This window comes from Balearica regulorum, chromosome Z (assembly GCF_011004875.1).
Source record: "Balearica regulorum gibbericeps isolate bBalReg1 chromosome Z, bBalReg1.pri, whole genome shotgun sequence".
NCBI classification, from domain to species: domain Eukaryota; kingdom Metazoa; phylum Chordata; class Aves; order Gruiformes; family Gruidae; genus Balearica; species Balearica regulorum.
Window position 1 is genome coordinate 41,304,963 of NC_046220.1, and position 27,680 is coordinate 41,332,642.

At 36.7% G+C, this 27,680-nt stretch overlaps 1 protein-coding gene across 4 annotated transcripts in view; it reads right to left on the reverse strand.

The window, feature by feature from the left end:
* AOPEP (aminopeptidase O (putative)) overlaps positions 1 to 27,680 on the reverse strand; it is a 213,353-nt gene that overhangs the window by 104,296 nt on the left and 81,377 nt on the right. For all 4 annotated transcript variants that reach the window (XR_012833149.1, XM_075740903.1, XM_075740904.1 and 1 more), the window contains 5 exons: positions 17,675 to 17,864; positions 15,784 to 15,890; positions 10,334 to 10,436; positions 10,108 to 10,215; positions 1,570 to 1,613 (listed from right to left, as the gene is read on the reverse strand). Coding sequence is in view for 3 of the 4 variants with exons in the window: in XM_075740903.1 (XP_075597018.1) it covers positions 1,570 to 1,613; positions 10,108 to 10,215; positions 10,334 to 10,436; positions 15,784 to 15,890; positions 17,675 to 17,864 (552 nt within the window). In the remaining variant the exon portion in view is untranslated. The remainder of the gene's footprint in view (positions 1 to 1,569; positions 1,614 to 10,107; positions 10,216 to 10,333; positions 10,437 to 15,783; positions 15,891 to 17,674; positions 17,865 to 27,680) is intronic.

A 27,680-nucleotide genomic window follows, 5' to 3' on the forward strand; every position in this document is an offset into this window, starting at 1 on the left:
CTGGGAGGTTTTGTGTTGCTCTAATCTTGAAATACATTTCTTTCCTCCGACTGAAACTTTGCGCAAAAAACCACTCATCAGCAGATGATCTCTAAAAATATTTCATTTTTATCTTTCCTCCCTTTGCTTTTACCTCAGGCTAGTATTTGTCTACTAGCAACAGAATACAGTCAAGAATGAAAACACATCTTTGTAGCAGATAAGAAATAAAGGCTCTCTGTATATCCGGATATTCTATTAATCTTGGCATCACTGTTGATACCTGCACCTAAGGTAATTTGGCAGTAGATAACGTCAGATAGGCTGTATGTCTGATTGTAAAATGAATTACCATAGATCTGAAATTTTGTCCATACATTCTGCAATATGATGCGAAGCAAATGGATACATACTTCTTTTGCAGTATTCTCACTGAAATTTTAAAAATTTTGGCATGTTTCTAGGCTGAAAATCAGATGGTTATTCAAACAACATTTTACACTGGGTTTGGCCTTCAGAGAAACACAAGTGTAAAAAGGAAGGAAAACAGAGATTTTATTAACAAATCAATGTATAATCATGCCACTAAATAATTCACTTTTCCACATATTCCGTTTAATATTCCTGATTATATTTGGGCTGGAAACCCATATCCAATGATATAAACAAAATATCATCCTACAGGACATCACTGGAAAATGTAACACCACCCAAACTAAAGTCATCATGGCACAAAACACATTATCTCAATGATAACTAGCTTCTCTGTCCCTCACCCCCTAAGAAGTGTTTCAGTAAAAAATTCAATACATTTGACTTCTATGAATATCTTCTTTTTTTTTTTTCCAAACTACTCACCTAGATTTATGAAGACTTTTGGAATACTGCTGCCCAAAACTGCATTTTTCAAGTGAATACATTATTTTTTAAAACTATTATATGTAAAGCTCCATTACAAAGCATTTGTAGCACAGTCTGTAGTAGCACAGAACAAACCAACGGATTAAGCAGGGATGGATCGAAGCTCTGCTAAAGACTAGCTGTATCATCTTTAGCCAGTCACAGTCACATGCAGCAGGATTTTGAAGGACATGCCAGGCAATTAATGCTAGATTTCTGTTAGCTTTTTCCATCCTTCCCTGGTTGGTACACAGTGTGACAGGCAGGGGATGGTACCAGACTACAGCTGGAGGAAAATTCATCTTCTCTGGTTTCCCAGATCCATGGCAAAGCTCTGGCCTCCTTGCTCTAGGGTGCCATGTGCCAAAAGCAGCTGGCAGGAGGATCACAGATTAATCTGAGGAGGCAGCGGCGCCTGGCACTTCAGACTGCGTAGTGAACAGAGGACCTCACCGCTGCCCTAACATGCAAGTTACAGGCACAGCTTGGGGGGGAGCATGAGACAGCAACAACACAGCAAGTCTCATATTTTTTGTGTATATGTGTCTTGATAATTTTCAGAGAAAGATACAAACACACTCTTGAAAAAAATAGGCAGAACAATACTAAATGAAATCCTAGTATTTCTGGCTAGCACAGCTCATATTTAAATCTGATTTCTGCTTTCTACTCTGACTGGTTCTCACTTACTTTTTTTGCTCAGGGATGTCTTCCAACAGCATGCAAAGAAAATCCTGGAAAACAAAGAAAGCACCACAGTTAGTACGTTTATGAAGACATAACTCTGTGTCTGCATTGCTAGTAAGCAATGGATTTATAAAGACTGCAGATAACAGAATGATAACAAAGAAGATTACATATATGCTATGGTGATATACTGCTCAGTTATTTATACAACATACGTTATGTTTGTCAGTTTTCCACCCACACAAACAAAAAGTGTCAACATTGAAAGAAAATGGGCTTGGAAAGCTTGCTGACTATTTTAACACAATCCCACATTCCCACTTTTATTTAATCTATAATACACAACACAAACTATATTTAAAACTGTTAAAGGCTGCAGATTCACATACTCAAAGGCTAAGAAACACCAGAATTAAGGGTGTTTACATTCTCTCCACTGTGCTTATGTTATCACACTGTCTTTAATTATATAACCACATAAGGTGTTTTTTTTTCCCCTTAATGCACACACCTGATAGGAAGATCACACCCACTCCTCTTTCTGTGACAAAATTCACAATGTTGCTGCCAACCACATCAACTAAGGAGTAAATTCTTCAAAGAAAAGGTAGCTAGAATTTCTTTCATGGATTTACAAAGAAGGTGCAATGCCAGTGGAACAGCATTACTATCATCTTCACTTATAAACAGTATGATAAGCCCTCTTTAGAAAGTTATACCTAAAAGCACACAAAGGTTCTCTGGCACCCCATGCTATATATGACCTAATTTTAATGACAATCACTTTGACACAATGCACTCCTCTGAGCAATCTCATAAGAAGATGATTTATTAATATGAATTATTCATTTATATGCTGTTTCATAAAGCAATACATCCACTTTATTAATACGAATCTTTGAGAAGCCAAGTTTCATAGGCTAATGATGTTCCTCACTGCAATATGTGAGTGCAGGCTGATTTCTGATTGCAAGTACTTGTTCTCTAAGGTCTTGAAGAATGTTTTCTAAAAGGCAGAAAACTTTTATTTAGAGAATCTGCCATGGCATTCAACAAAAGATGCTGCTTCTCTGTCTGATTGTGGCATTGTTAGGGAATCAAAGAAAGGGTGATTGCAGAATTGAAAATACTGGTAACATGGTTAAGCTTTCCTCCTTTAGATTACAAGTGAGATTCAGGCTATGTTGCAGTGGCTGTAAAATGTGCTCATGACAAAAGGTAAATTGCACAGTGCTGGGCTCACTGTGGCTGTGGCAAGAATGCCATCATTAACTGATCCAGGAGTCATTTTGTCCTAACTACAGTGTATTGCTGACATGATGATAAAGTGTGAAATCCCCTTCTTTCAACATATTACTTGCAGTTTGGTACCATTATTCTGTATGTAAACAGAGAACTACTGTCTCCTTCCACTTGTGGAGGCTTTGCTGGAGGTACAGAGTAAGCTTACATGGAAATAAAGAACATTAAAAGATCATCATCAGAGTTGTTTCAAAAATGTGTGAAAAGTAATACTGAAGCGATCATCCTTGACACTGTTTGCACCATCTCTGTATACATTAATGTAGCTAGATTCCCTCGTTGGATTGCATCAACTTTTTATAATCAGTCCCATAGTACACTTGAATATACCTCTGGTATTAGAAGTGGTGTATATTCTGTATATTATACTATGAAATTAACCATCTCCTTTGTGATTAAAGCTGTCTTCATTTTTCCAAATATCTATTAAGTGTAAGGCAGTAAACATCATTCTACACACTTTCTTAAAATTAGGATTTATCTAGTCTATCTTATTTTAACTTATTTTCTATTTTGATGCTCCAAAACAGAGTACGAAAACAAAGTACTACATATCTCATATTTGCATGGCTTTTAACATTTGCTTGTTATCAAGTGTGTATGACACATCCCATTACAGGTCAAACTTTTCAGTTGCTTATAATTTTGCCAAACTTTAACCATCTGGAGTGAAATTTTATCCTCAGGCTATTTTTTTCTTCCTCCCTAGATGAAATGATTCAGAAGTGCCCAAGAGAAAAGTTAGGGGATAATGTGGGGTTTTTTAAGCTTTGATGCCATTTCTTTAAGAGGTTCTAGTGACCTTACACTTGGAAGCAAAGACTTGTGGATGACCAGGGTAATCATAAATAAATGCTGAACCAGATCATAAAACAAATTATAGTTTGGGTTTTATCTTTGTTGCAAGTAATTCAATGAAGCCAGAAAGAAATTATGAGTTAGAAATGCCATGCTACCACAGTGCTGCATTATTAACAAGCTGGCTTATATCCATATTACGAAATAATCTCCCTTCCCTACATACTCCTGTTGTTCTTCCCTGGCTGGAAACCTAGAGGCTAGAAAACAACTTTTCCCTGTATACAGAAACTTATTCTGCAGTTTGTGGAATTTTATTGACATTTGGCCAAACTGAAAAAGCCTTTGAAAAATGAGTTCACACACGTTTGCTAAGGTTTTGCTAGACCCTCATAATTAAATTCCTTAAAGACTCTTGTCTGCTCTCACATTAGTCTAGACTAAAGCCAACAGTTTTAATCACAATTGCAACTTTGGGCTGCTGCTGAGCAGATCAAATCTGGGTACAGACTTTGAATTGAGATCAAGGACAAGTTTTCTTTGTATGTAAATGCATGCAGCATGTCTGAGTCAAAGGCAAAGAAGAGTGGGGACTCAATCACTGAGAAGCAGGTTGAGAGAAGTAATTTTGAGAACCCCAGGAATGAAGGTTACTTGAAGCAGTAACTAGAAAGATCTAGGTTTAGAAGACCTTTTATTTCCTGACTAAAGATGCTATATTACTCCAATTCTTGTCTTGAGCAATGACCAGCATGTTTCTAATCTTGAACTGTTTTGGGGTACCAGACAGGTACCTATGTCTGATCACCCATATTAATATTAAATAAAGAACACTGAATATTAAAAGACAAATTACATCACCTTTAAGAAAAACTCAAATCTAGATATTTCAAGTACTCTACAACCAGCAGTTTCTTTCAGTTAAATTCTCTAACTGAAATATAAATAAGATGCATAAGAGCATTCAAAGAGATTTCATGACTAAAAGTGATACACCTAAAAGGACATTCAGTTTGCAACAAATAAACTCCAAATACTCTTACATCCAATTTCTTATGGAAATTACCCACTCAAAATTAAACCATCCCTGTCAATTATGCAGTTTGTAAATGGCATAACTAAATGGTAAAAGTTACTTTGTCCCTTTTGGGTGGAAAAACAAATAAGGGGAACCCTTACTAGGATCCTGTTTATTTTTACCACCACCACCCCTCCTCATCTTCCTGGCTTTTATTTAACAAAATCAGCAACATGTTGAAATCCTTTTCTTGCTGTTTTGGTAACAAGCCCAGACTGCCCCTCCAAAGATGACAACTTCCTACCAAGAGTAGGCAAGACTCCCCAACTATATGCTCTAGAATCATTAGCCAGACAGCTTAACAGTTTAAGCCCCAGGTGACCAAGCCACTGACTAGCTCCAGTCAAAAGCAGAATTGGTTGCCCAGTGAACTGCATTCAGATCACTAGCAATTCCCTGAAGAAAAACAAATAACTATTGTGGCAAACAAGAAAACATACAACATATGAGGATCTGACAGGGATTTCTGGTAAATCTTCTTGTGGATATTTAAGGTAGTATCAGCCCCCTGGATGGCCCTTTCCCAGCATTTCTCTGACTGGGGTTATTGACCCTCTATAGCACAGCAGCAGAAGGCAACCTGTACCCCTGCCTGAGCTACCCAAATTCACAGTCCAGTGCTTTCACACAAACTAATCTTAGTAAATTGTCCATACTAACAAGACTGAATTTGTCCTCTTAGGTACATCGTGAATAACTAAGGGAAGCAAGTCTTAAATCACCCCAGCTATATTTGCAGAAGGGTTTCTGTCAGAGCCCCAGGTCTTTCACAAAAAATATCTTTGTACATGTCAAAACACCTCAGAGCAGATAAGTCCATTCAGGGACCAGATAAGTTGGAAAAAGTATGTTGACTGTCACTTAATTCACTGAACAAAGCGTTGGCATTCCTCACTACCTTATTCACTGGAAGGTTCAAACTAGACCCCAGGCAGGGAAGTGAAGGCATGCAACTTGAACACACCTTCTCCAGAGGCTTTCACACCAGAGCCTATGTTGTCTCAAATTCACTTGAAATGTTTTAATTTCTTTGGAAGTTACACAAATGTCTCACTGTCCACTAAAAATAATAAATATACCACTGCCTAAAAATTTGAATTAAACACAGATTCCTTCTATTTTACATGTATAAACATGCAAGAACACACATATATACCTAAGGAAAAGATGAGGAACTAGATCTGTTATGTATCAATGGTGCTACAAAGGGCTCTCAATAATTCTTTGGACTTCTGTTTAAGACTATCCAGCAGAAAGTCACATTTAAGATGCATTTGACTCTGATTATTTAAAATACACTAAATCTAAACAAAAGGTGGAGCTATGATTCAGCACTAATAAAACCCACATGCTTTGGGACTACTCCCTTGTCATTTTGCTCTGGAAAATAAAGAATTTATCTTTTTTCCTATCAAATAATATTGCATAACAAGCCATCATGTACTTTTATGCTTGAAAGATGCTAAATGGAAGCTAAGCAAATACAAAACCTTAAGGTCAGCAGAGGAGTGACACACTACTGCAACAGAAGTGGAAATGCAAAGAGATACTCCACAGCTGAAGACTGAGGCTCAAGACTTAGTAAGTTCAGCAGCTATGGTAAGGATGTGTACTCTATCAGCAAGGTCCAAGACATTTTCAAATATATGGGTCACTTCCCTGATAGAAGACAATTTTATGTGTAAAACTTAGTGCTTCTTTTAAGATCTCTATAGTTGAGATAAATGATACCAAAAGGTACTTGGTTTTTTAATACAACTATACTGTTGGACATTAAAATGTGTGAGACATTAACTGACTGTTTAATAACTCATCTGTACTATAAATGATTATAAAACATCTGGGCTCCTCTTAGCTTTGCTACTCTCTGCTTTCTTCTTTAAAACTTTTAAGAATAGCATAAACTATGATTTTTTTGAAGCACTGACTCCTTAACTGTTATTTCACTACAGCAAATTATAACTCTATCAGATGGATGAACACTAGAGACCTTGGGTTATTATTATAGCAGACAAAACTACATGAAAACCAAAGTCTGCAAACAATTCAATTGCCAAGGTGTTCTTACTTCAATATGAAACTGAACAACAGCTTTAACTGTGTTAGGAATATCAGCAACTTGCACTCCTTTCTATTTATTTATAGTCAGTAACACCCCATTCATTATTTTAAAAGTTCATTCAAAGCAATTACTAAGTGAATTCTCTCACAGAAAGAAAAATGGAAGATTTTTTTTAAATCCTTCTCAAAGATTCCAGACTTGCTTTACTTGTCTGTTGCTAACTGAACTAAAATAAACAAAAACTACTATTAAAAACATATTGAGCACGCAATCAAAATGAAGAAAAAAAGGCAAACTGATTAATGTTTGACATCTGAAGTCATTTCCTTGCACCTGCAGTTCCCATCTAGGAAAAATACTACAAACAGCACTGAAAACAAGACTAGTATTCAGAACATGGGCAGTTATTTTCACTGTTTTTACTTTCCCTCATCCCCACAATTCCTAAAGCTGGGAACTTTTACAATTATTTTGGACAAGGTTAAAGTACAACACTATGATATTTAAACTCACCATTTGCACCTCTATTTATTTTAAATTGTATATTCATTTAAACACTGACAGCACATTTGTTCAAGAACGAACTTGAATAATAAACTTTGTACTAACTTAACTTCATTGCTTCTGCATTTGCAACTCCTGCTGTGATTGCTTATCTACCTATACCAGACACTGATATAAATACGATCTTTAAGATTTCTTACAAAGAAATTAAATGCATTTACAATTGGATATAGCCCTATGCCCTTTTCATTTTTAACATACTGACCAAACAGCAGGATGATGTTAAAATTCTTTTCCTAGTAACTTCAATGGGAGCTGGATTTAGGCTGCTGTGAAACAAGGTAAAAGCACAGAAAGCACACAATAAAAGTTACATAGTATGCAGCTCTTTCTCCATCAAATTTAGTATCTTCAAATGAAGGAAAGTATCTTTTGTTGACCTACATTAAGCACATAGCTATGGACAGATTGCACATATTCAAATAAAAACTAGCCTAAGAAACCTGAAATAAAAGCATCACTTACTCTTGCTTGAGTAATTAGAAATACTGAACAATTTATCCAATAACCAAAATGGTTGTTTCTGTGTGCCGAAACAACATACAGTATTTCATCTTACGAGACTGGAGTTAGATAAGCTACAAATTGACATTTCATAGCAGAGTGTTGGACAAAGGGAGAAGTCTCTAGTAGATGGCTCGTTCAATTACAATGCAATTTAGCTATTGTGTCTAATAGCATAATGTGCTACGATATTTTGCAGCATTTAAACAGTCTACTGACATAACTCATCTCAAATCAACCAGGATGTTGATGTGAGAAGCTAACTTTTTCTCACCAAAATGCGAGCACTTTTGTTACTACCAGATTAAAACACTGGGCTGCTTCCTGTTTTTAGCAGTTACGTGATTTCTGTAATTTTCAGAAAGTTTCCAGCTGTGAAGCATCATGTTTATGATTTTGGACACCATAATGTAGACAAGGCCCATACAGTCATTGGCATTTTCCTCACTATGCCAAATGTAACTGCTCAGGGTCTCAGTAACATGAACAGCTGCAGCAGTGGAAACATTAACTCCCTTAATACCCTAAACGTTCCTCCACAGGGCAGACCTGCCACAGTAGAGCTACTATGCCCAACTTCTGGGTAACCTGACGTACAAAAGAATCCACAGGTCTATGAGCTATTTGTACGATACGTGAGCAGACATCTCACCCCGTAAGAGTGAGATCCAAAACAGCAAGCCCATGAGCAAAGAATCACTGTGGCTGGAAGAAACAGGAAAGTGTTAGATCCCGTTCCCTCAAAATCAGAGGCCCTTACTCTGTGTTGCAAGGAGACATTTATCACCATCCTGAATCCCCTCAAAGATTTCAACCATAGCTCCAGAAAAGACAGACTTCAGCAAAGCAGCTGGTTTCAGAAATTTACTCATATCCCTTCTCTTTTCCCCTGCCCCTCAGCCTCATTGTGTTGCTCTTCTAGTGATGCCAATTATTTGTTATGTTGTGCCTTTTGTTCCAGGCCTAGTTTTAACCATGACGAGTTCAGTGACCTGGTTCACAGACACCCCCATGAACGGTTGTCTTCATAGCATTACAGAAGCAACAGGATTTACTAGAACTTTGGGTTTGGAGACCTATGTCATTCTGTTCTCAAAACAAAACACTGGAGGACAAGATAGTCCCCCTTTTAATGTTACAGCCACTGGTTACAGGACTCTTTTTCAGAAAGACACAGGGGGAGGTAAATTTCTGTTCATCAGCCCAGGTGGGTTCTCTATGTAACAGATAGTACAATATACTGTGGTGTGAGTTGCTCGATCTTTCCTTTTGAAGCTGTTCTACTTTGCATGGAGTAATTATACACCATTTATGCCAGCAAGAGAACAAGCTAAGTCTGTAGTTCAAGTGATTAATGTATGCAGTTGGACTTAGGGAAAGCAGATTCCCATTCCTAATTTAACATTATTTTTTACAACCAAGTCTTCAACAATCCAGGAAGAAATCCTGTTCTATGACAACAACTGCTCTTAAGAGTGGGCTGCCACTGCATGGTATCACTGTCAGAGAACGTCTACTGAAAGGAAGAAGCAGCACATCTTCAACATTCCTTTTAGATTAATACATCAGTAACAGAATGTTTTAGAAAGCACAGGAGTATGAACCTATACAGAGGCTGTGACAAGACTGTAATACAGGTGGGTGCAATGTCACAGAGTGATGGGGACATCACTGACTTCGTGAGAAAGAGCATCCTCATAAGAAACACTGTGAAATTATAAGCAATGAATTTCAAGCAGCATGCAGAGAAGAAGGAAATAAAGTTAGAAATATAATGTGCACACACTGTTACGATTTACAGAATTTTTCAATTACATTCCTACTCTGTGTTTCTTCTCTATCAGAAACAGAGAGGTATCAGGAGAAAGACTGACTGACCACAACCAAAACCCATGAACTAAAAGAGTACAGGAGACAATTCCAGTATGATAAATGACCTTATCTTTGAGAATATCAGCACCTATGTTCACCTATTGACCTTTCAAAGTATCAAGTTTAAAAAAACCAAAATCACCCATTGTTTACATTATTAGATACTAGCAGGGTGTCTGATTTATGTATCACCCGAAAAAAAAATGTTCTGCCCTCTAGCAGGTAGGAATTTCTCCAATATCACGAAGTTACAATTGCTTCTTTCTTTCCACCACAACCAGAAGTGGTGATTTAGATAGTCAAACCAAAAAGTTAGGTCATTTGTTTTTTCAGTAAGTGGGGAATAGCCCCAGCACAGTACCTGAGAAAGGACAAGCTGCCCGTGGAACTTCTGGACAAATTTTCGTAAAGATGCAAGGTATGAAGCCTCTCCTACTGTCCTTGCTAGAGACCGCAAAAGGAAGTAACCCTGGAAGAAATTAAGCCAGAAACAAACAGGATGCTATGAATTCACTGATGTCTAGAAGAAATAAGTCTTTATCACATTAGTAAAGCAATTTCAATAAAAATCAGCTGACAACACTCACCTTCAAATAGTGAACCTGCATGAAGTTTTTTTCTGCTTTAAGACCATGTTTGACAACAGATGCCCCAGACTCACTCAGTTCTCCTGTGCTCTCTTTTTTGGGCCTAAAATGGTAACACACTAATTAATTAAGTCTTGGATAAGTCAGTAAAGAAATAACTCGTACATTACATGTTCTCATAGTTGAAAGCATTGTGAACAACATAGTAACTTTAGACACCTGTGAGTAGTTCAGTCTTTTTCTTTATCCTAAGTAAATAACTTGTCTTAGACAAACAAACAAATTTCATACTTTTAATGCAATTTTGTACACAGCTGACCAGACAGTCAGGGTACAAATGAAATCCATCACTAAGTTGATACACTCTTTTCACTGCCAGCTTGACATCATGTTGCATGACATTCCACAGTGCACAGACACATCATGAACAAAGAGAAACAAACAAAAGAAGGCATGGGACCGGGAAGGGAAGGGAAGGGAAGGGAAGGGAAGGGAAGGGAAGGAAGAGAAGAAGAATAAAGTAGAGAGGAGGAGGAAGGGAAGGGAAGGGAAGGGAAGGGAAGGGAAGGGACGGGCAGGGAAGGGAAGGGAAGGGAAGGGAAGGGAAGGGAAGGGAAGGGAAGGGAAGGGAAGGGAAGGGAAGGGAAGGGAAGGGAAGGGAAGGGAAGGGTGCTGAAGTCATGTTCAACTAGAGATTATTTTCTTATACCTGAACACTGGCTTAACAGCTTACACAACTATACTTGCAAGAATAATCTCTTTCATCTGCACACAATACACTGCAGAAGAAATAATGTTCTGTTTTTCATTTTTGCCATTTGGGGTTGGAAGAAAAGTAGTTGAAGTTTTAAAAGAGCAAGCCTTTCACACACACAGAGGTTTGGGTTTTACAGACAATAATGTCTAGAACTAACCTACTTCACTGCCTGATTTTAAAATGTAATACAGCATCTGGTATGTCAGAAATCTACAGCAGTAAAGTCTGGAGGACTTTTAGACTCTTATAAGCACACAGTGAAACTACAGAGAAGCTATGCAAACATTTTTTCTTCATTTATAAGCAGTGCCTTCACAGGCATAGTACTGAAGAGCCCTCTAGCTTTTTTATTTCCATCCAGAAAACATCCCAGCCAACAGCGGTCTGAGAACAGATGTCTGTCTGCCTGTGACTGAAACAACCTCTCCAATTCTAAGTGTGGATTTTGAAATGGCCAGTCTTGGACACCAAACATCTTTCCCTCCACTTCTACGGAATAGAGGCAACACAGGCCACAGCAGTGCAGGATTCTTCACATGACTCACACACTTCTCACTAGCTAATCCCTGTGATCAAATTTCTTTCATATCTGCATCTGCTTTGAGGAGAACATTCTTCTTTTTTTGTATCTGTGTCGTGGTTTCTTATTAGAGTTTTTTCAGGAGTGCTAAGCTGGGTTTTTCACCCTTTAAGCACTATATTTAGGACCTATGCACATGAAATTCACTTCACACAGTAAAATCTTGATAAAATATAATTGTTTGAAATAAAATAGAAAAACAAAATGCAAATTCCATTTTACACTGTTCCTAACACAGTCCTTTACCATGCTATAGTTCATATAGAAGATCTTCCTTCAACATTGAAAGGAGGACATCCATAACTGATTTCTTATCCTGTGGTAACTCCAGTTCTTCAAGATAATGTAACCATTGCAGACCTGCTGTAGAAGAGCAGAGGTCCACCTATTTTCATTCTGGATCAGTGTCCTGGAAGGAAGGCCTGCTGGCATTCCATATGTGACTTTTCATTGTTCTCTGCATATATAAAAAGCCAAAACTGCTTCATTTCTCTCATAATAAATAGCCCAGTCTATAGACTTTGAAAAATGGAGTTTGAGCACAGGCTACAGGATCCACGCTAAACTGAAATACCTCCCATAATCACAATTATTCTAAATTAGGCAATCATAATCCTTCCCTCCTTCCTTCCTTCCTTCCTGCCTGCCTGCCTTCCCCTATGTAGATCCTAGTAGGTGACAACAAAGCATCATCCCATCTGCATGATGGTACTGAAGAATTTCATTTTGCAAAGGATGTATATATACCCCCGATAATGTCTGCAAAAGAGTGTGAATATTCAGAAAGTTACCCTGCTCTCTGCACCAGTACTTCAGCACACTATTTTAAACTAATGCTTAGTATATTTACAACACATTGGGTACAAAGACTGTTACTGTACAAAGTTTGTTACACTAACCTACAAAACCTGGCATCTAACCTAGCTGATGAAGCTAGGCGTAATGCTAAAGGCAAGCTGATTCAAGGTATTCAAGCTGCTACCTGGCATATTTTAGATATTGGCAAATTTCTGAAGGAAGCAAAAGATGCTGCTTTTTGTTTGTCAGCAGTGAAGTACATCACACAAAGCAAAAGTACAATTCAGCAGAAGTCCTCAGTAATTTAGTGCTCTGATGTGCTAGGTAGTCATGAAAACGTATGCAAAGATGAGAGCCCACCTGAAAGGCACATTTCCTATCAGTGTGATAGAATAAAACTCCGTGAACATCTACAGAGCAGTCAGAGAGCATTGCTTCAGGACAGAAATGGACTTGACTCATGTGGAACTCAGAGACAAATTTACAATTAGATATCAATGCTGGTTTGTCTTAATGAAGAATCAGTCATAAAGGCCAGGATGTGAAACAATCTCAACACCAGCTTTATCCCACAGAATGAAAAGGACTTCTCTAGTCTTCTTTGCTTTCATAACATGAGACTGGATGAGAGTGCTGGTATTGATACTTGCCAGCAGAATGAGTGCCAGGATACTTTTCACAGGTACTTTTATCCCTGCAGGTTTGCTTCAAACTCTGTGAGAAAATACACAGGATTCTGTCTACGGTCTTATCCTGTGGCACTAGAGTGCCACAAATTCCTTCTTCAATACTAAGAATTGCTGGTGATGCCTTTTAGAGTGCTGTCTGCTGAAAAGACACTTACCTATTTCTTTCATACCTGACTTCTGTTTTCACAGGTAGCTTAATGGATGCTACTATAACATAATATCAAATATTCATAATAAGAAGAAACATCGTGCTGATGATCAGTTTGCTGAATGGCTTTCACCTAATCTGAACAGGTATTCATTTGCTGGATCAAAAGTTAATAGGATCAGCTATCAAGTTTTGGGCAGGGTTATCCTGCTGTCAGAAGAAAGCATAGAAAAATCGTACAATTGTCCAGCAGGGAACAAAAAAAAGTAGTTGAAGAATAAATTTATGCTTGGAAGAGTGGGTTGGCTGATTTTTTTCTTCCTGACATAATTGGCAAGAAGTAACAAACAGTTATCATTTACTTTTAATATCTTTGTATAAAAACCACAAGCCCGAACTAGCACAAGCCTCAATACAGACTGAAAACCCAGTGCAATGCCAAGACTGAAATTTTCTCTCTTCCATACCAACTCAGGAAAGCACACAGACATACTTTCAGAAGGAAGAAGAAGAAGGAAAAAAAAACCCAGTAAACATTCAGAGTCCATGTCACAAAAATAGTAGAGAATATTTATATTTGACTGAAACCAGTGGAAAGTCCTTAAATGCAACCACAAGAAACTAGAGACATCAGAGAGGAAGAGATTGCCAGAATCCCAAGCTGGCATCATGTTCCTCTTCTAAAGTGTGCATTTGAGGTGTATTTTTCAAATGAGAAATGATTTGTCATTCTTTTGTATTAGCATTGAGAATACCACTATGCAAAAGGTAAGCAGGATGCTTATTACAGAGACTTATATCTACTGACTAGAATTCAAGAGAAAGCTTAAGTTTCAATTTCAAGATAAATCAATCCTTCCTGAGTTTCACACTACGAAGGATATTTTGGCCCTTAGAAAAATGGTTTTAAAAATTTGCACCACATACACATTTGTTAAAAGTAACAACTGCATAATTAACTCAAAAGATTACAAATGTGATTCCATAATGTTGAAAATGGAACTATACATCTAGATAAGCCTCATATCACAAGAACCAATGTTCCTAAAAATAATTTTATTTTAAAATAAATAAACAAAAACCCCAGCGTCTGTCAATCAGTAGTTGAGTTGGTAGCAGCTGTATGACAGCTAGTGATAAGGCTTGCTTTTGTATTTACAGCTATCATCAAATTGCACACATGCAAATGTATAACTTCATTGACTCTGCTTAAATATAAGATACACAACTCATCAATAAACATGAAGTAAAACAGCCTAATGAAAGAATACAGTTATGCAAAGTTGGTGACACGTTTTTAGATTACATGAGGCCATAGAGAGGAATTTCTATGTTGGTGAACAGTGCTCAGATATAAAAGGCTTTTAGGTCCTACTGGGAAAGCATAAAAAGAAAGGAAGACCTCAAAAATTAAAGAAATGGCAAGAGTCTTCCAAAAACATTTAAAAGTTGATTATATAGAAGACAGGGATCAATTTCTTCTTCACTTCCACTTGGTGAAAGAAAAGAAGAAATCTACACTGTTTGAAACAAACAATATTTCAACTGTGCATTAGGAAGCAATTTGTAACTGTTAACACTGAAACAGCTTAGCTAGGTACCTTGGAAACTTTTTTATTGGAGGTTTCTAAGAACATGTTAGCAAAAACCTGCTTAAGACGATCTGTGCATACTGCCTGTATTTCAGGCTAGGAGAATGGTCTCCATAATCTCTTGAAATCTGTCCCTCTACTTCTGTGTTTTGGACAGTGTAGGACTAATTTGAGTTAGGATTAAGAAACTGGTTTTTCTTGGTCAAAGACTGTGAGGAGACGAGGAGTGGAGATGTTAGGCAGCCACTCAAGATAAAAGACTATGGCAAATTCCAAAGACATCAATCAGAACAGCCCAGATTATCAATTCTTAGCAAAGCAAGAATCCTTTTTTGATCTAATGTCTTTAGCTATGTAAGAAGAAGCCTTGAGCTCAGCATCTGGTACCTAAAGACCACAATTTTGTTTAAAGAGCATTATTAGTTGTTTCTATAGAGAAAGGTTTATATAGTTCATTATGCTTTTTCCTTTGTTTTTCAAAGCTTCATTCAGCTTGGCAGTTGGATACCATACTCCTGTATGTGCTTGTCTTCAGCCACAGAAAGTGAGTATGTTACAGCTTCAAGCAGTGAACTTTGTTCAGGAAATGGCCTTTTTTTTTTTCCCTGAATAGAGGCTCTTGTAAACTGCTTAGAGACATTTTATATCAAACTAAATCCCATGGTTTTTGAAAGCTTTCTAAACAAAGAGAAAAGCAATTGCATTATACAGAAGATGAATAACCTAGTCAACTTAATTTGACTTTTCTTTTTTCTTCAGAAGGAAATAAGGAAATGCAGTGGATTTAATCAGATGATTTGGATGCATATCCTTTGAAGGGAGAAAATGGTGGAAAACAGGACAGAGAGAACATGCAAAAGCAAAGATTACACTGTCGTATTGTTACCTTAAAACTTGCAGCTCTTCTTCAGAGTTCTGTACCTCATCTCTGAGTCGTCGCCAGCGAAGTAAAGCTTTCAATTCCTGCTGCCCTTTTACTTCATCATGTGACAGCTGTTTAGTGTACAAAAAACACAGGTCACTTATTATTGTTTCCCAACAGACAATAATAATTTTCGGAAAAAGAAATTTGTTTCGTTTCCCTTTAATGTGCAGAAGATGAAGGAAACAGTACCAATATTCATGATAAAAATAAAAATTAAAAAAAAAAAAACAAAATAACAGTTGCTGCTCTAAGAGTTAATAGCAGCACTAAGGAAAACAGAAGCCTTGCTGTGTGCATCAAATCAATAGTTGGTTAAATATTTCTGCCTGAGGAGAGATGGGCATGTTGTTTGCCCTTTAGTGACTGGCAGTAAGTGAACCAAATGTACAGCACAGATACCTGGCATATCGGTTTTGGTTGCATCTTTACTCTTCCCAGCCTTGAAAGCAAAGAGCTGCTTTGTGTCCTGACTTCACCCCTCTTTCCTACTACTTCTGACACACTCGTGAAAGCTCCCTGTTGTATTTTCCCCCATTCACATAATATCAACAGAGATGCATGCTTATGAAATAAATGCCATGTTGTCAGCTTACAAATAACAACTAATTTATCCTTCTCTATTATATGAAAAGATGGGAGATGAGAGAAGGCAAAAGCAGCTGCTGTTATCTTGTATTACACCAATATTTCAGTCACACGAAATTATTGTCGGGCACTACAGAATATACCTATAATCCTACAATTGTATGATTGCACGGCAACAAAACGACTCATAAATTCTAAAAATGAAAAAAAAAATTACATTTGCTGACCTTATAAATTAACAAGGGCACTAATCACCCTTTTTTGTTGCTTAGTCCTTTCCAATCAGCTACATGGAAGGTGTCTACTAGAATGAAATTGCGTTCAAGTGACTCACAAAAGCATAGATGCTCAATGTAAGGACGGAAATGAGTTTTAGGACCAGAAGGGAAAAATGAAGTGTTTCAACAGCCTTCCTCTCTCTCTTGTTACAGAAACATGGTAAGTGATAAGGAATTCTCTTTTGTGCAGTGCTATAAATATGCCTGATATTTAATAAAATGGCGGTTCAGAAAAGTGTATGATGTGAGTTCCCAGTCCCACCTGTTCTTCCACAGATGGAGCTCTGCAGTCTTAAGGGGTATAATCAGGGCCTGACACAAGCACAGGAAGAAATGACTAACACATGAAATGCTGCAAGTAGCAGAGGTACAACATAAATAAGAAGTGGATCAGAAAACTACTTACTAGCTGACATTCAATTTATGAGCCTTTCAATTTCAGGGAAGCAATGATTTCTAAGCCTCTGACATGAGGGTAACTCTTGCTGGGCAGTATAAGAGGAAAAAAAGTGTGTGTGCTGGTGCTCTATTTTGTCAGCTTCCATTTTATTTTGAGGTATGCTTCTTGGCTGTCCACTGGACAAAACCAGACCACTTTCATTAGGTACCTGGAATAGTACAATATTCAGTAAGACTCTGCTGATTATTCCAGTTTCAGGAACACAATACAACTGGAAAGAACGCAGAGCAACTGTTTGATAGCTGAATTATAATAATTGAGTAGTACATTTGTGGGAAGGTAATAATTGACAAACAGATTTTTCCATTCTCATTTGCACTGACCTCTACCTCTGTAAAAATTAGTGTTCATTGTGGATCAGGAAGGATTTTTTATTTTCTTTAAAAATCAAGTTATCATGCAAATGCCAATATTATTTTAAAAAACTTAGCTTCATAACTCAGGAGGTTTAATTTATATAAGTCACAGCAAGGTATATAATTTTTATTTCCACATAATTCAATTGAGAAGTGATGTATCATCACCTTACCTGTTGTGCCCTAGCCCAAAATATATCTTCTAAAAAGGTGGCAAACCCTTCACTTATCCACTCTTCAGTCCAATCACGAGCACCAATGGCCAGTCCAAACCAGGCATGAGCAATTTCATGGCACAGACGTGTTCCACAGAGATGGCTCCCTCCCAGTAATACACTCTGTGACAGGAAAATGATGTGTGGGCTGCACAAGAGGAATGAGTGACAAAATACATTATTGACCTGTTATAACATGCATTGCATAGTCATAATAATGTAGAGGCTTTATTAGCCTTTTCAGCCTGTTATTACTATAGGCATGCTAGGTCATGACTGATAGTTTATAGCTCAGGCGTTTTTAGGAATTAGGTTGTACTTTATTGTTGGTTGGCAGAGAATCAAACTAAAATTCTGCCAAGCAATTGTTTTGTATTCAACCGTCAAACAGCTATTACTTGTAACAAGTAACTTAAACCAAAATTTTATATTTTTCAAATTACAAGACTGATTTGTTTCAACAGAAGCATTTATACATAAACCAGGATAATAAAAGATGAGCAGGTGTGAATATAGGCAGCAAGCACTTATCAGTTAAATGATCAAAGCTACAAATAAATAAATCAGAAACATTTTATAAAGAAAACAAATCACTATCCAAAAGCAATAAAAGCCATGTATGGTAAAGCACATGTGCTTGTTAAAATTTAAGTTGAAAAGATACCATCTGATGATAAGAGTTGCTCATTTCTGCAAATGCAGAGGAAGAAGAACATCCTTTACCACAAGCACAGAAGTGAGGAGACTCAATATTCACTAAGTATCTGCTTTCCACAACAGGGGAGAACAACCCAATCTGTACCTACTCTTGATTTGTACTGGTGTACTGCAAGAAGTTTGGGGAGAAAACTGTTAGGAATTATTGCTTTGCTATTGAAAATACTTACACTGAATTGCAAGTTACTGTCGTTCCCAATTCATGCTCTGCTGTAAGGCAATTTCTGCTATGCTTATAGACTTCACAGACATTAACATCTCAAAAGTTACATAATTTTTGAAATCATTAAGTACATCTAGGAAATAAAAGTAGCACAGTTAAGCCCTCTAACACGCAAGATTAATGGGGCACTGTGCCATGGATGGCAGCAGCAAGAGCACAAACCAAGATCACCAGCCACAGAGTAATCCTGCACTAAGCCTCGGCATCCATAATCTGCATTTCAACTATTTTCTCAACTCCAGACAGTTAGAAAGGAAATAAAGCATAATGGTAATACCTTCAAGACCACAGGTCTTCAAAATTATGTCTAGCCTTCCAAGCAGGGGAGGGGAGTGCATGGCCTTAAGACATTTCCAAAAGTCAAATATTATTCACCAGCGTTCCAAAGAGCTTCCCCACCCACCCTACCCTTCCACTGAAAATGTTAAAACACCCACAGTTTTCTTGCAACCAGTTGAATGTCTGGAACTGAGATGATAACATACGATACACACATAGATAGAAAAACGTACTCAATAACCATCTTCTTGTAAGTAATAATAGTCATCCAGCAAAGCAATTTAATACATTTCAATCACCTGGCATTTTCAGAAACAATGTAAGAAATTAAAGCACTAATAGAGGAATCAAATCACAGAGAACAAAGCAAGAAAAAACAGCAGCTCTCCAAATCTTCGCCAAAAGCAATTCTGATTAAGAGAAGGGAGGGAAGGAGGGAGGGAAAGTGCAAGCACGGAAGCTGCAGAACATGATGAACCTTTTATTATAAAGCCCCTGATGAGAAGAATAACTGCAGCTTCAGGGGTATTACTTTGGTCAATTGTAAGTAAATGACCCCTAACTGGCATGTGTACAGTGCTACAAAGAAAAACTGCAGAAATGGACCAAGTAAATAACATTCCAGACATACTGCTGGCACTGTTTCGGACATTTGGTTAAGCAAACCAAAAGTAATTTCGTGCCTTACAAACAAGCACATAGAATGGTTTGCATTTAAGTCTACCGTAGGTAAATACACAATAAAAGTAAAGATTGTATTTTCTGCTTTTTCCAACCACTTAAATAATAGAAATGTCAGATTTGGCCAATCTTCTCCTTTATGGAAGGATTACAAATAACTTCAGTGAGAAAAAATGTATACAAGTTAAACTTTGGCAAAAGAATAAGAATACAACTTTCTACAAGGCCAAAAATAAGATTATGTGCTGCAGCAGAATTTCATTTTAGAGTCTGGGTACAGCCAGCAACTTCCTTTCCTGAAAACACCTTAAATAATTCCTTTTATTTTGTTTGCCCACAACAAGCAGCTGTATCGCCAATTCAGAGATACCAACACAGAGCAGTTCAAAGTTCCCATTTATCTTAAAGGTAATTTTATCAAGTACTGAACATGTTTTTGTAATATGTTCAGTCTCTATTAGTTTCTGGAGAAGTTTGATTCTATGTATTATTTTAAAATACAGATTCTCTATTTGCAATGCATTCCAATTCCAGAAACTCTATTCCACCTCTACGTATACCAACCAAATCTACATTTTTTACATCACCTAGGATGTGCAATGAATAACATATTATGCTCCTAAAACACAATAATTCAAGAAAGTGTCTATGTGAAAAATAAGAAAATCAGGATGATGATTAAATGGCAAAAATAGCCAAAACTTTTTTTTTTTTTTTTTTTTACCAGAATAGGAATTTGGCCCTCCTACCATCCCTTTGATTTACTAGGACCAAATTATGAGGCTTGATATCCATTGCTTTCATTGGAATTGAAAAGGAAAGAAATCCATTCATGCACTAGGAATGGACAAAGGTGATTCACCTCAGCAATTACATCAAGACCTGATGAGGTATGTACAGCTTATAAATGCCTCTAGCTGATGTCTTTTCAAGTCTGGCCCAAGTTTCTAAAGCAGGCCAGAACAGGCTAGCTGGATGTGGTAAGGAAGGTGGGGGGGAAATCTCTCCCAGTTAACAAAAAAAAAAATAAAAGCCCCACCAGTCCTTCCCAGGAAGCTGGACAAGCTCCCAATGGCTCTTACAGAAAAAGAAGTTAATGACTTGTTTTCAACAAGTATACACTTGGTTACACTTTTAAAGCAAAAGTTTATTATTCTGACCAGAATCACACCCTCATAACTTAGATCTTCATATCATATGACTGAAAGAAGGAGCAAGTTCCCTCTCCTGATAAACTGCAGCTCAGGGAAATCTCAACACTGTAACTATGAATGCATATGAAGGAAAAACTGAGCCCCAATGGGAAAGAAATTTTTGGTATGGAAGGCCGAAGGGTCCTGATGTTCCAACCATCAAAATCCACCCATGTAATGTTCTTAATGAATGGTCTCTTAAACAAATAAAAGGGTTCCAATGAGTCCTAGAGCTCTGAAAAGTAATCTAACCAGTTGAGAGGCCAAATCTCTGAAAACAATTTTGCAAACTTTTTTCTCCAGACTTACGACTTAGATGCAGGTGCCGCTTTGCACACAGGCTGCAGCAGTATGCTATCTTTGGCTGCTCACACATAATCAGATGAGACACATAGCACAAACTCTAGCCAAATGTACGTGCAAGAACCTAAGTACACATTTAAGCTAGGAACATGAAGCTCATTTCTGAGACTCATTTCATTCCTTTTGAAGTAGAAGTCTTTCCCTCTTAACACACAGGGATCTGCAGATACATTTTCTTTGTATTTATTGAAATAACAGAGCCAAAACCATATTAGCTGGAAAATTATGCTTCTGGAGTCAAAAGTAGCACCCAAAGTCACTATTACAGATGGAAGTTATATAATAAAAAGAATTATTTTTCATGTTTTGATACTACTCCACATATTGCATATCTTTTTCTATTTAGAAAAAGGTAGTCAGATAGTAAATGGGTTAGACAATTACTGTACTTCTAGAAAATACCTTCTTAAATATGTAGAGGGGAGCAGGGGAAATCTCTCTAAAAATATTTTCATAGGAACACATTAAAATTAAAATACACATTTCCAGATTACTGTAATTTGATAAAGTTAGACTATTACATGACATCTCTTTACACAGAGTTTGCGCAATCTCTCATCAGTTGCCTTCAACCTACATTACTCCAGTGATACAAAGAAAAGTATTAGCATATTGTGTGTGGTATCTACATCAGACTTTTAATGTTAGCTTAATTTATCTTTTGAGATAACAAAAGAGAGAACACTTGTGCCATTGGAATGCAGGCACAAGAACATGCAACATCCACTTACTTACCTCTATAGTCTCCAGCATTATGGTGTATGTTAAAGACCAGAATGGAGAGAACTACAACCAACGTTTTTAATCTCCTGTGTTTTTAGTGTACTAGAAACAAATATACATGCAGATGCATAGAATACTCTGAGGATTGTTCCAGAAATAACGGAAACTCTGTGAAGTTTTCCCTTCCTACCACGATAGTGGGAAACCAACACGTGACTGGAAGTTACAGTTGAAAGTCATTCTAATGTTGACAGGGGGAGGGGAATGATAGAATTAAATCTGGCTGGGGGAATCAAGGACAACAAGAAAAGCTTCTATAGGTCCGTCAGTGATAAAAGAAAAACTAGGCGATGTGGGCCCTCTCCAGAAGGAAACAGGAGACTAGGTTACCCAGGATATGGACAAGGCTGAGGTACTCAATGACTTTTTTGCCTCAGTCTTCACCAGCAAGGGCTCTAGCCACACTGCCCAGGCCACAGAAGGCAAAGGCAGGGACTGGGAGAATGCAGAACCGCCCACTGTAGGAGAAGATCAGGTGTGAGACCACCTAAGGAACCTGAAGGTGTACAAGTCTATGGGACTTCATGAGATGCATCTGTGGGTCCTGAGGGAACTGGCAGATGAAGTTGTTAAGCCACTGTCCATCATTTCTGAGAAGTGATGGCAGTCCGGTGAAGTTTCCACTGACTGGAAAAGGGGAACCATAACCCCCATTTTAAAAAATCCTGTATTACACCAAATGAACAGCCTTGAAGTCAAAATCTGTATAAAAATATGATGTGCATTTATCCAATACAACCACCTTCCAATGTCTTTGGATGTACAAGTCAACTATTTATTTGATTTGTCCAGACATTATTCACAGAGGAATTTATAAATTTTCTTCAGATACCAAAATAGCTCTGGAACTCTATGATGAACAAAAATAAACTAAACCACATTGAAAATATTGACAGGAGTTGAAAATTGCCATTTTTATGTGCCAAGAGACATTACTTTGCTACTGCAAATGGACTTAACATACTGACCTGAACAAAAAGGATGCAGGTTTGATGTGGTTAAAAACAAAACAAAACAAAACAAAACAAAACAAAACAAAACAAAACAAAACAAAAAAACCCAAACAAACAAAGAATTTGATGCATTCCCAAAGGAAAACTCTATCAATCCATCTCATTCCCAAAAATTCAATTCTCTTAATTTTATGTTCACAAATGAAAATATATGCTATATCCTTTCATGCTATATCAGTATAAATTTGCCAAAATTTCCTCAAAATTTGAATCATGACTTGCTCTGAAACTTTTACATGAGTAAAAGGTCAAAGTATTAAAAAAAGCATCTCTAGTATTCTTAGATTTTTTTTAACAATAAAATGAATAAAAGTCAAGAAATAAACCAAACTATCGATTTTTTTTCTTTTAAAATTAGATCAATGGGAACTAAAAACATACAGGGTGATACCATCTATTAAGTTCTTCTTTGAATACCATAGTCAATTCTAAAAGTGCTATTCATATTTCATATTTCTATCTTAGGAGACTTCAAGTATAAAATGTAGAGCTGTACCTGCTAAAACAAGATATTTATTTAGTTGCCCAATAAAATGCACATTTAGCGGACAGAAAATGTTTTGGACATTTTAATTTTTGCACCAGTCTTGCCAAAAATGTGCCTTATTTTTTTCTAATTTTTTCTAAACCACGCTCTGTTTTGGAGTTACAGCTTTCTCCTGCAGCTCAGCTCCTCTGTCTTCCACCATCCAACCAAAATATACAATGTTGAAATTGTGGACTGAAACTATCACTCCCCACAGAATGGTTACAAGAATTTCTCTACATCCAACTCTTGAGAACAGGAACACACCACAAGATGAACAATCTGGTAATAATGCAACTAATTTCTTTAAACAATGCTGTCTCATCCTCTAATACACACAGAGCACACACATTGACAGTGCTAACACAAAAAAACTTTAATTGGGGTTTTAAAAAAAATTCACGAAACAACTTACCATGGCTGATATCCTGCTGCAGTCATATCATGGTAATAAATCCCACCTGTTTCCAATGGTCTCATTTGGCATGTAAACCAAAAAGGAAAGAAAGGATGTTGTATTCTACATGTGGACTTCAGTCTGATGTCTGGGATCCAAGTATTGCCAGTGAGCTAACCTGACTTCGTAATAAGCTCATCAAGAACTAGAGGTGACAACATCAACCAGCAGTCAACCCAGGTAAGAACTGTGGAGTTGAGCTATTCATCGGTTGACCTCTGATGCCCCCCAGGATGCCTAATAGGAGCTCTAGCTCACTTCATCTTACACACTCTGTGTCACAAAGAGGAACTTGCATGAACCTTTTTTGGAGCTCTCCAGATTTTGTTTCCTAATGTCTTCTGTAAGCCCAATAACATCTATTCATTTAGAAACATCTGTACTCCCAGGATTTGTGACAGAAAGCAAATTGCCTGCTGTTGTACAGAAAGAAAAGCAAATACAGAAAAACTACAGGGATGGTGGTGGGGTAAGAAGGAATTACAGATTCAAATCTTCAGCTCCCATTGAGATTTTTTATCCAGATTTGTTTGAAACCTCATGCACCAAAAACCACGAAGTAATGTAATTCTCTTCTAAAAATCAATTACACAGTAACTCCTAGTAACAAATGGCTACAATACTGTCAAAAATCTTACAGTCAGCTTTCAAAGAGAAACACCTTGAGGACTAAAGCTTTTCATGTTGTATAACACAGAATGAATTTTTCATATTTAACTGATTTAGTGAGCTGATTTAGAAGTAAGTGCAAGTAAAGTGGCTTCAACAAATGCAAGCACCTGTTTCACTCCTTAAAAAAACCCTCTCTATATTTTACAGAGCTCAGTTTTTAACCTTCACGCTTCACGTGTAACTGCTGCTCAAAAAGTACTGACACTGCTAACATTGAAAATAATTTGTGAATCAGTGACACCAATTTCCAGATCACTTACTAAGTGTCCATAGTACAAAATCGCATTGTTTCATGGCAGATGTTTCCAAACAAGTTTTACAAGCTACACAACTCAATTAACTTATTTCTTTTTTCCTTAAAAACCAGTTAGATTGGAAGTTAATCTAGAATACTTCAGTTAAAAAGTGAAGAAATCGGAATCAAGAAAATCAAAATATTTCTAGTTCAGATTGTTCTGTGAATAGTATTTTAGGATATGGAATTTTTCATAGAAGTATCCTTTTTTTTTTTTTGCTGATGCAAACATCATAACAGCGAAAAAACATCTGCACTCTTGCTGACGTAAGTACCATCACAAAAGAGGTTCAGAGGTTGAAGGGAAAAACTTGTTCATGTCTGAGAAGCCAGAGGAAATACCATGTTCCCACTAATTTCAGTAAGAACTTGATATACACATGTAAATGCAATATTTGGGTTATATTCTGGATTTGCTAAATTCCAGATTTCATATGAAACTTTTACCACATTTCTCTGAGTGCTTCCAAATACTAGAAAATGGCCAAATGAAGAAAAGAAAAACAAAAGTTCTGTTATTAACCATTTTCAAATGAAAAAAAAGTGAACAGAAAATAGCAACGGATGGACATTGATCACTGTAATTAATTACTTTAATCGATCTGATTATTTTAACAAGAAGAGGGTAATAGAAACAGATACAGCTCTCATTTTATAACTACAAAATGGTTTTGTGTGATAGGTTCTTTTTTTTTTAGGTTTGCTTTTCATACACCAAACAGAAGACTAAAAAAAGAATCTCTTGTTTTATATTAGAAATGCACATAGCATTTGCTTCAGAGCCTTTTCGAACTATTCTTTGTATTCTTGCTAAAATGATTAATATGATGAACATCTCTTAACAACACTCCTCGGTTCAGTCTAAATGATGGCATTTGTCAATGATGGATGGTATTATTTGATCATGGATGGATTTCATTATTTGTAGCTTTCCATCATTGCTATTACTGTAAGACTTGAATTTCCTTTTACTACATCATGAAGTTTCTGGCAGATATTAACACAGCTGAGAGCCAAAGTGAATATAACCAACTATGATAAATAGTCAGACAGAAATAGCAAAATGTATTTGCTTCTCCATGTTCAGTGAAAATTCACTCAAGTTAAGGGCCTATACATTAGCGGTATCAAAAGGTGATGTGGACAAGACAGAACAAAATTAAGAATGGATCCTTTTTTCCTTCATTTAATATAGAAAAGAAAGCCTTTATCCACACATATCAGAACAAAACAACAACAACCAACAACAAAACCAACAACAAAAAAGCCAAACCAACAAGAGAAAAAGGAAGAGAGATGGCTTGTTCTTCAAGATTTTCAGGTTTCTTGTGTCAATGTGAAGCTCATGGTGTCACTGATCTAAAAGCAGCAAGGAAATTAGATCTGCATGAAGGCAGAAGTGGTTCTTATTAAAGGTCTACAAACTACAGTTAGAGTAGCATCACAAACCAAACCAAACCTAAGCAATGTTCTTGGCTTTTAAGGATTTTTATCACAAATACTTCACCTGCAGACTGAGAAAACTCCACACGCATCCCTGAATCATTCAGGAAATACCCAACATTACTGGAGCAGAAAGTGCTACAAAACCCTGGTATTTCTAAGGAAAAGTAAATAAAAAGGTACAGATCAGAGTTTAAAAAAAATAATCAGGAGTTCCGAAATCATAAAAGAGGGACAGATTCAATTCTTTTAAATTTTCTGTTCACATCTAATATAGTCTTGCTTCTTGTGCCAACTACAAATGTGGGAGTAAACAAAGAGATTAAGATAATTATCCAATTTGCAATTTTTGCCCATACACCGTATCACCCACAATTCTTGCTTTTAAGAATTGGTACCTAGAAATCCATTTCCTGAAGCCTTTCATTTTACTTAATGGAATGAGTGCAAATCGAACACTGTCAAGTCTATTCTCATTTTCAACATCCCTGTTAAAATGCATTATTTCTACTATGCCTTTATCCTCTGCATATACAAATGGTGTAACACTCTGCACACTCATCTTAAAAACTGTTAAGGCAATAGAAATCTAACTAACCAGTCCTACTATCATCCATTACCTGTTTTTCTTATTTTTGTCATCTACAAACAGTATGTAAACTGATATAAAATGCATGCTTTCATTCTACTGAATGAGGATCCAATGCTTCTTGTTACATTGATTAACGAGATACACGTTGTTAGCAAAAAAAAAAAAAAGAGACAACAACACAGAAGAATACGTAATGGCTTCAAAATTATTTTCTTAGTTTATTCTGTGCAGCAGCTATACAAGCCTTCTTTTTTGTATGCGTCAGTCAATAAGATATCTGTTGTGCTTTTGCACAAAGAACAAAGATGCCTTTATCAATTCTCAAAAGTCTGTAGGACAAACCATTCATGCTGTCAAACCCCCTAAAACCCTTTCAGCAAATAATGAAATCCATCAGTGACAAATGTCAACATACTAATTTGTTAAATACAGAACAAAAGCAACATTCAGAAGAGGTGCCTCATTTCATGTTATATCAGCCCTTCAATTTGTAACAACTTTATGGCAGCCCACAGATCATGCAATATTAAAACAGAACAGCATTATAATCATTAAAACTAGAACAATCCACTCTCCTTACAATAAATGCTTAATAGTTCAACAAAACTGTAAATAAAATCTTTTAGGAACATCAAACTCTTTGCAATGCATTCATTTTCCTTCTTTTTGGAAGATTATTTCCAAGTAAAATATTACTCACAAACACAGATTCTCTTTCACACACAGT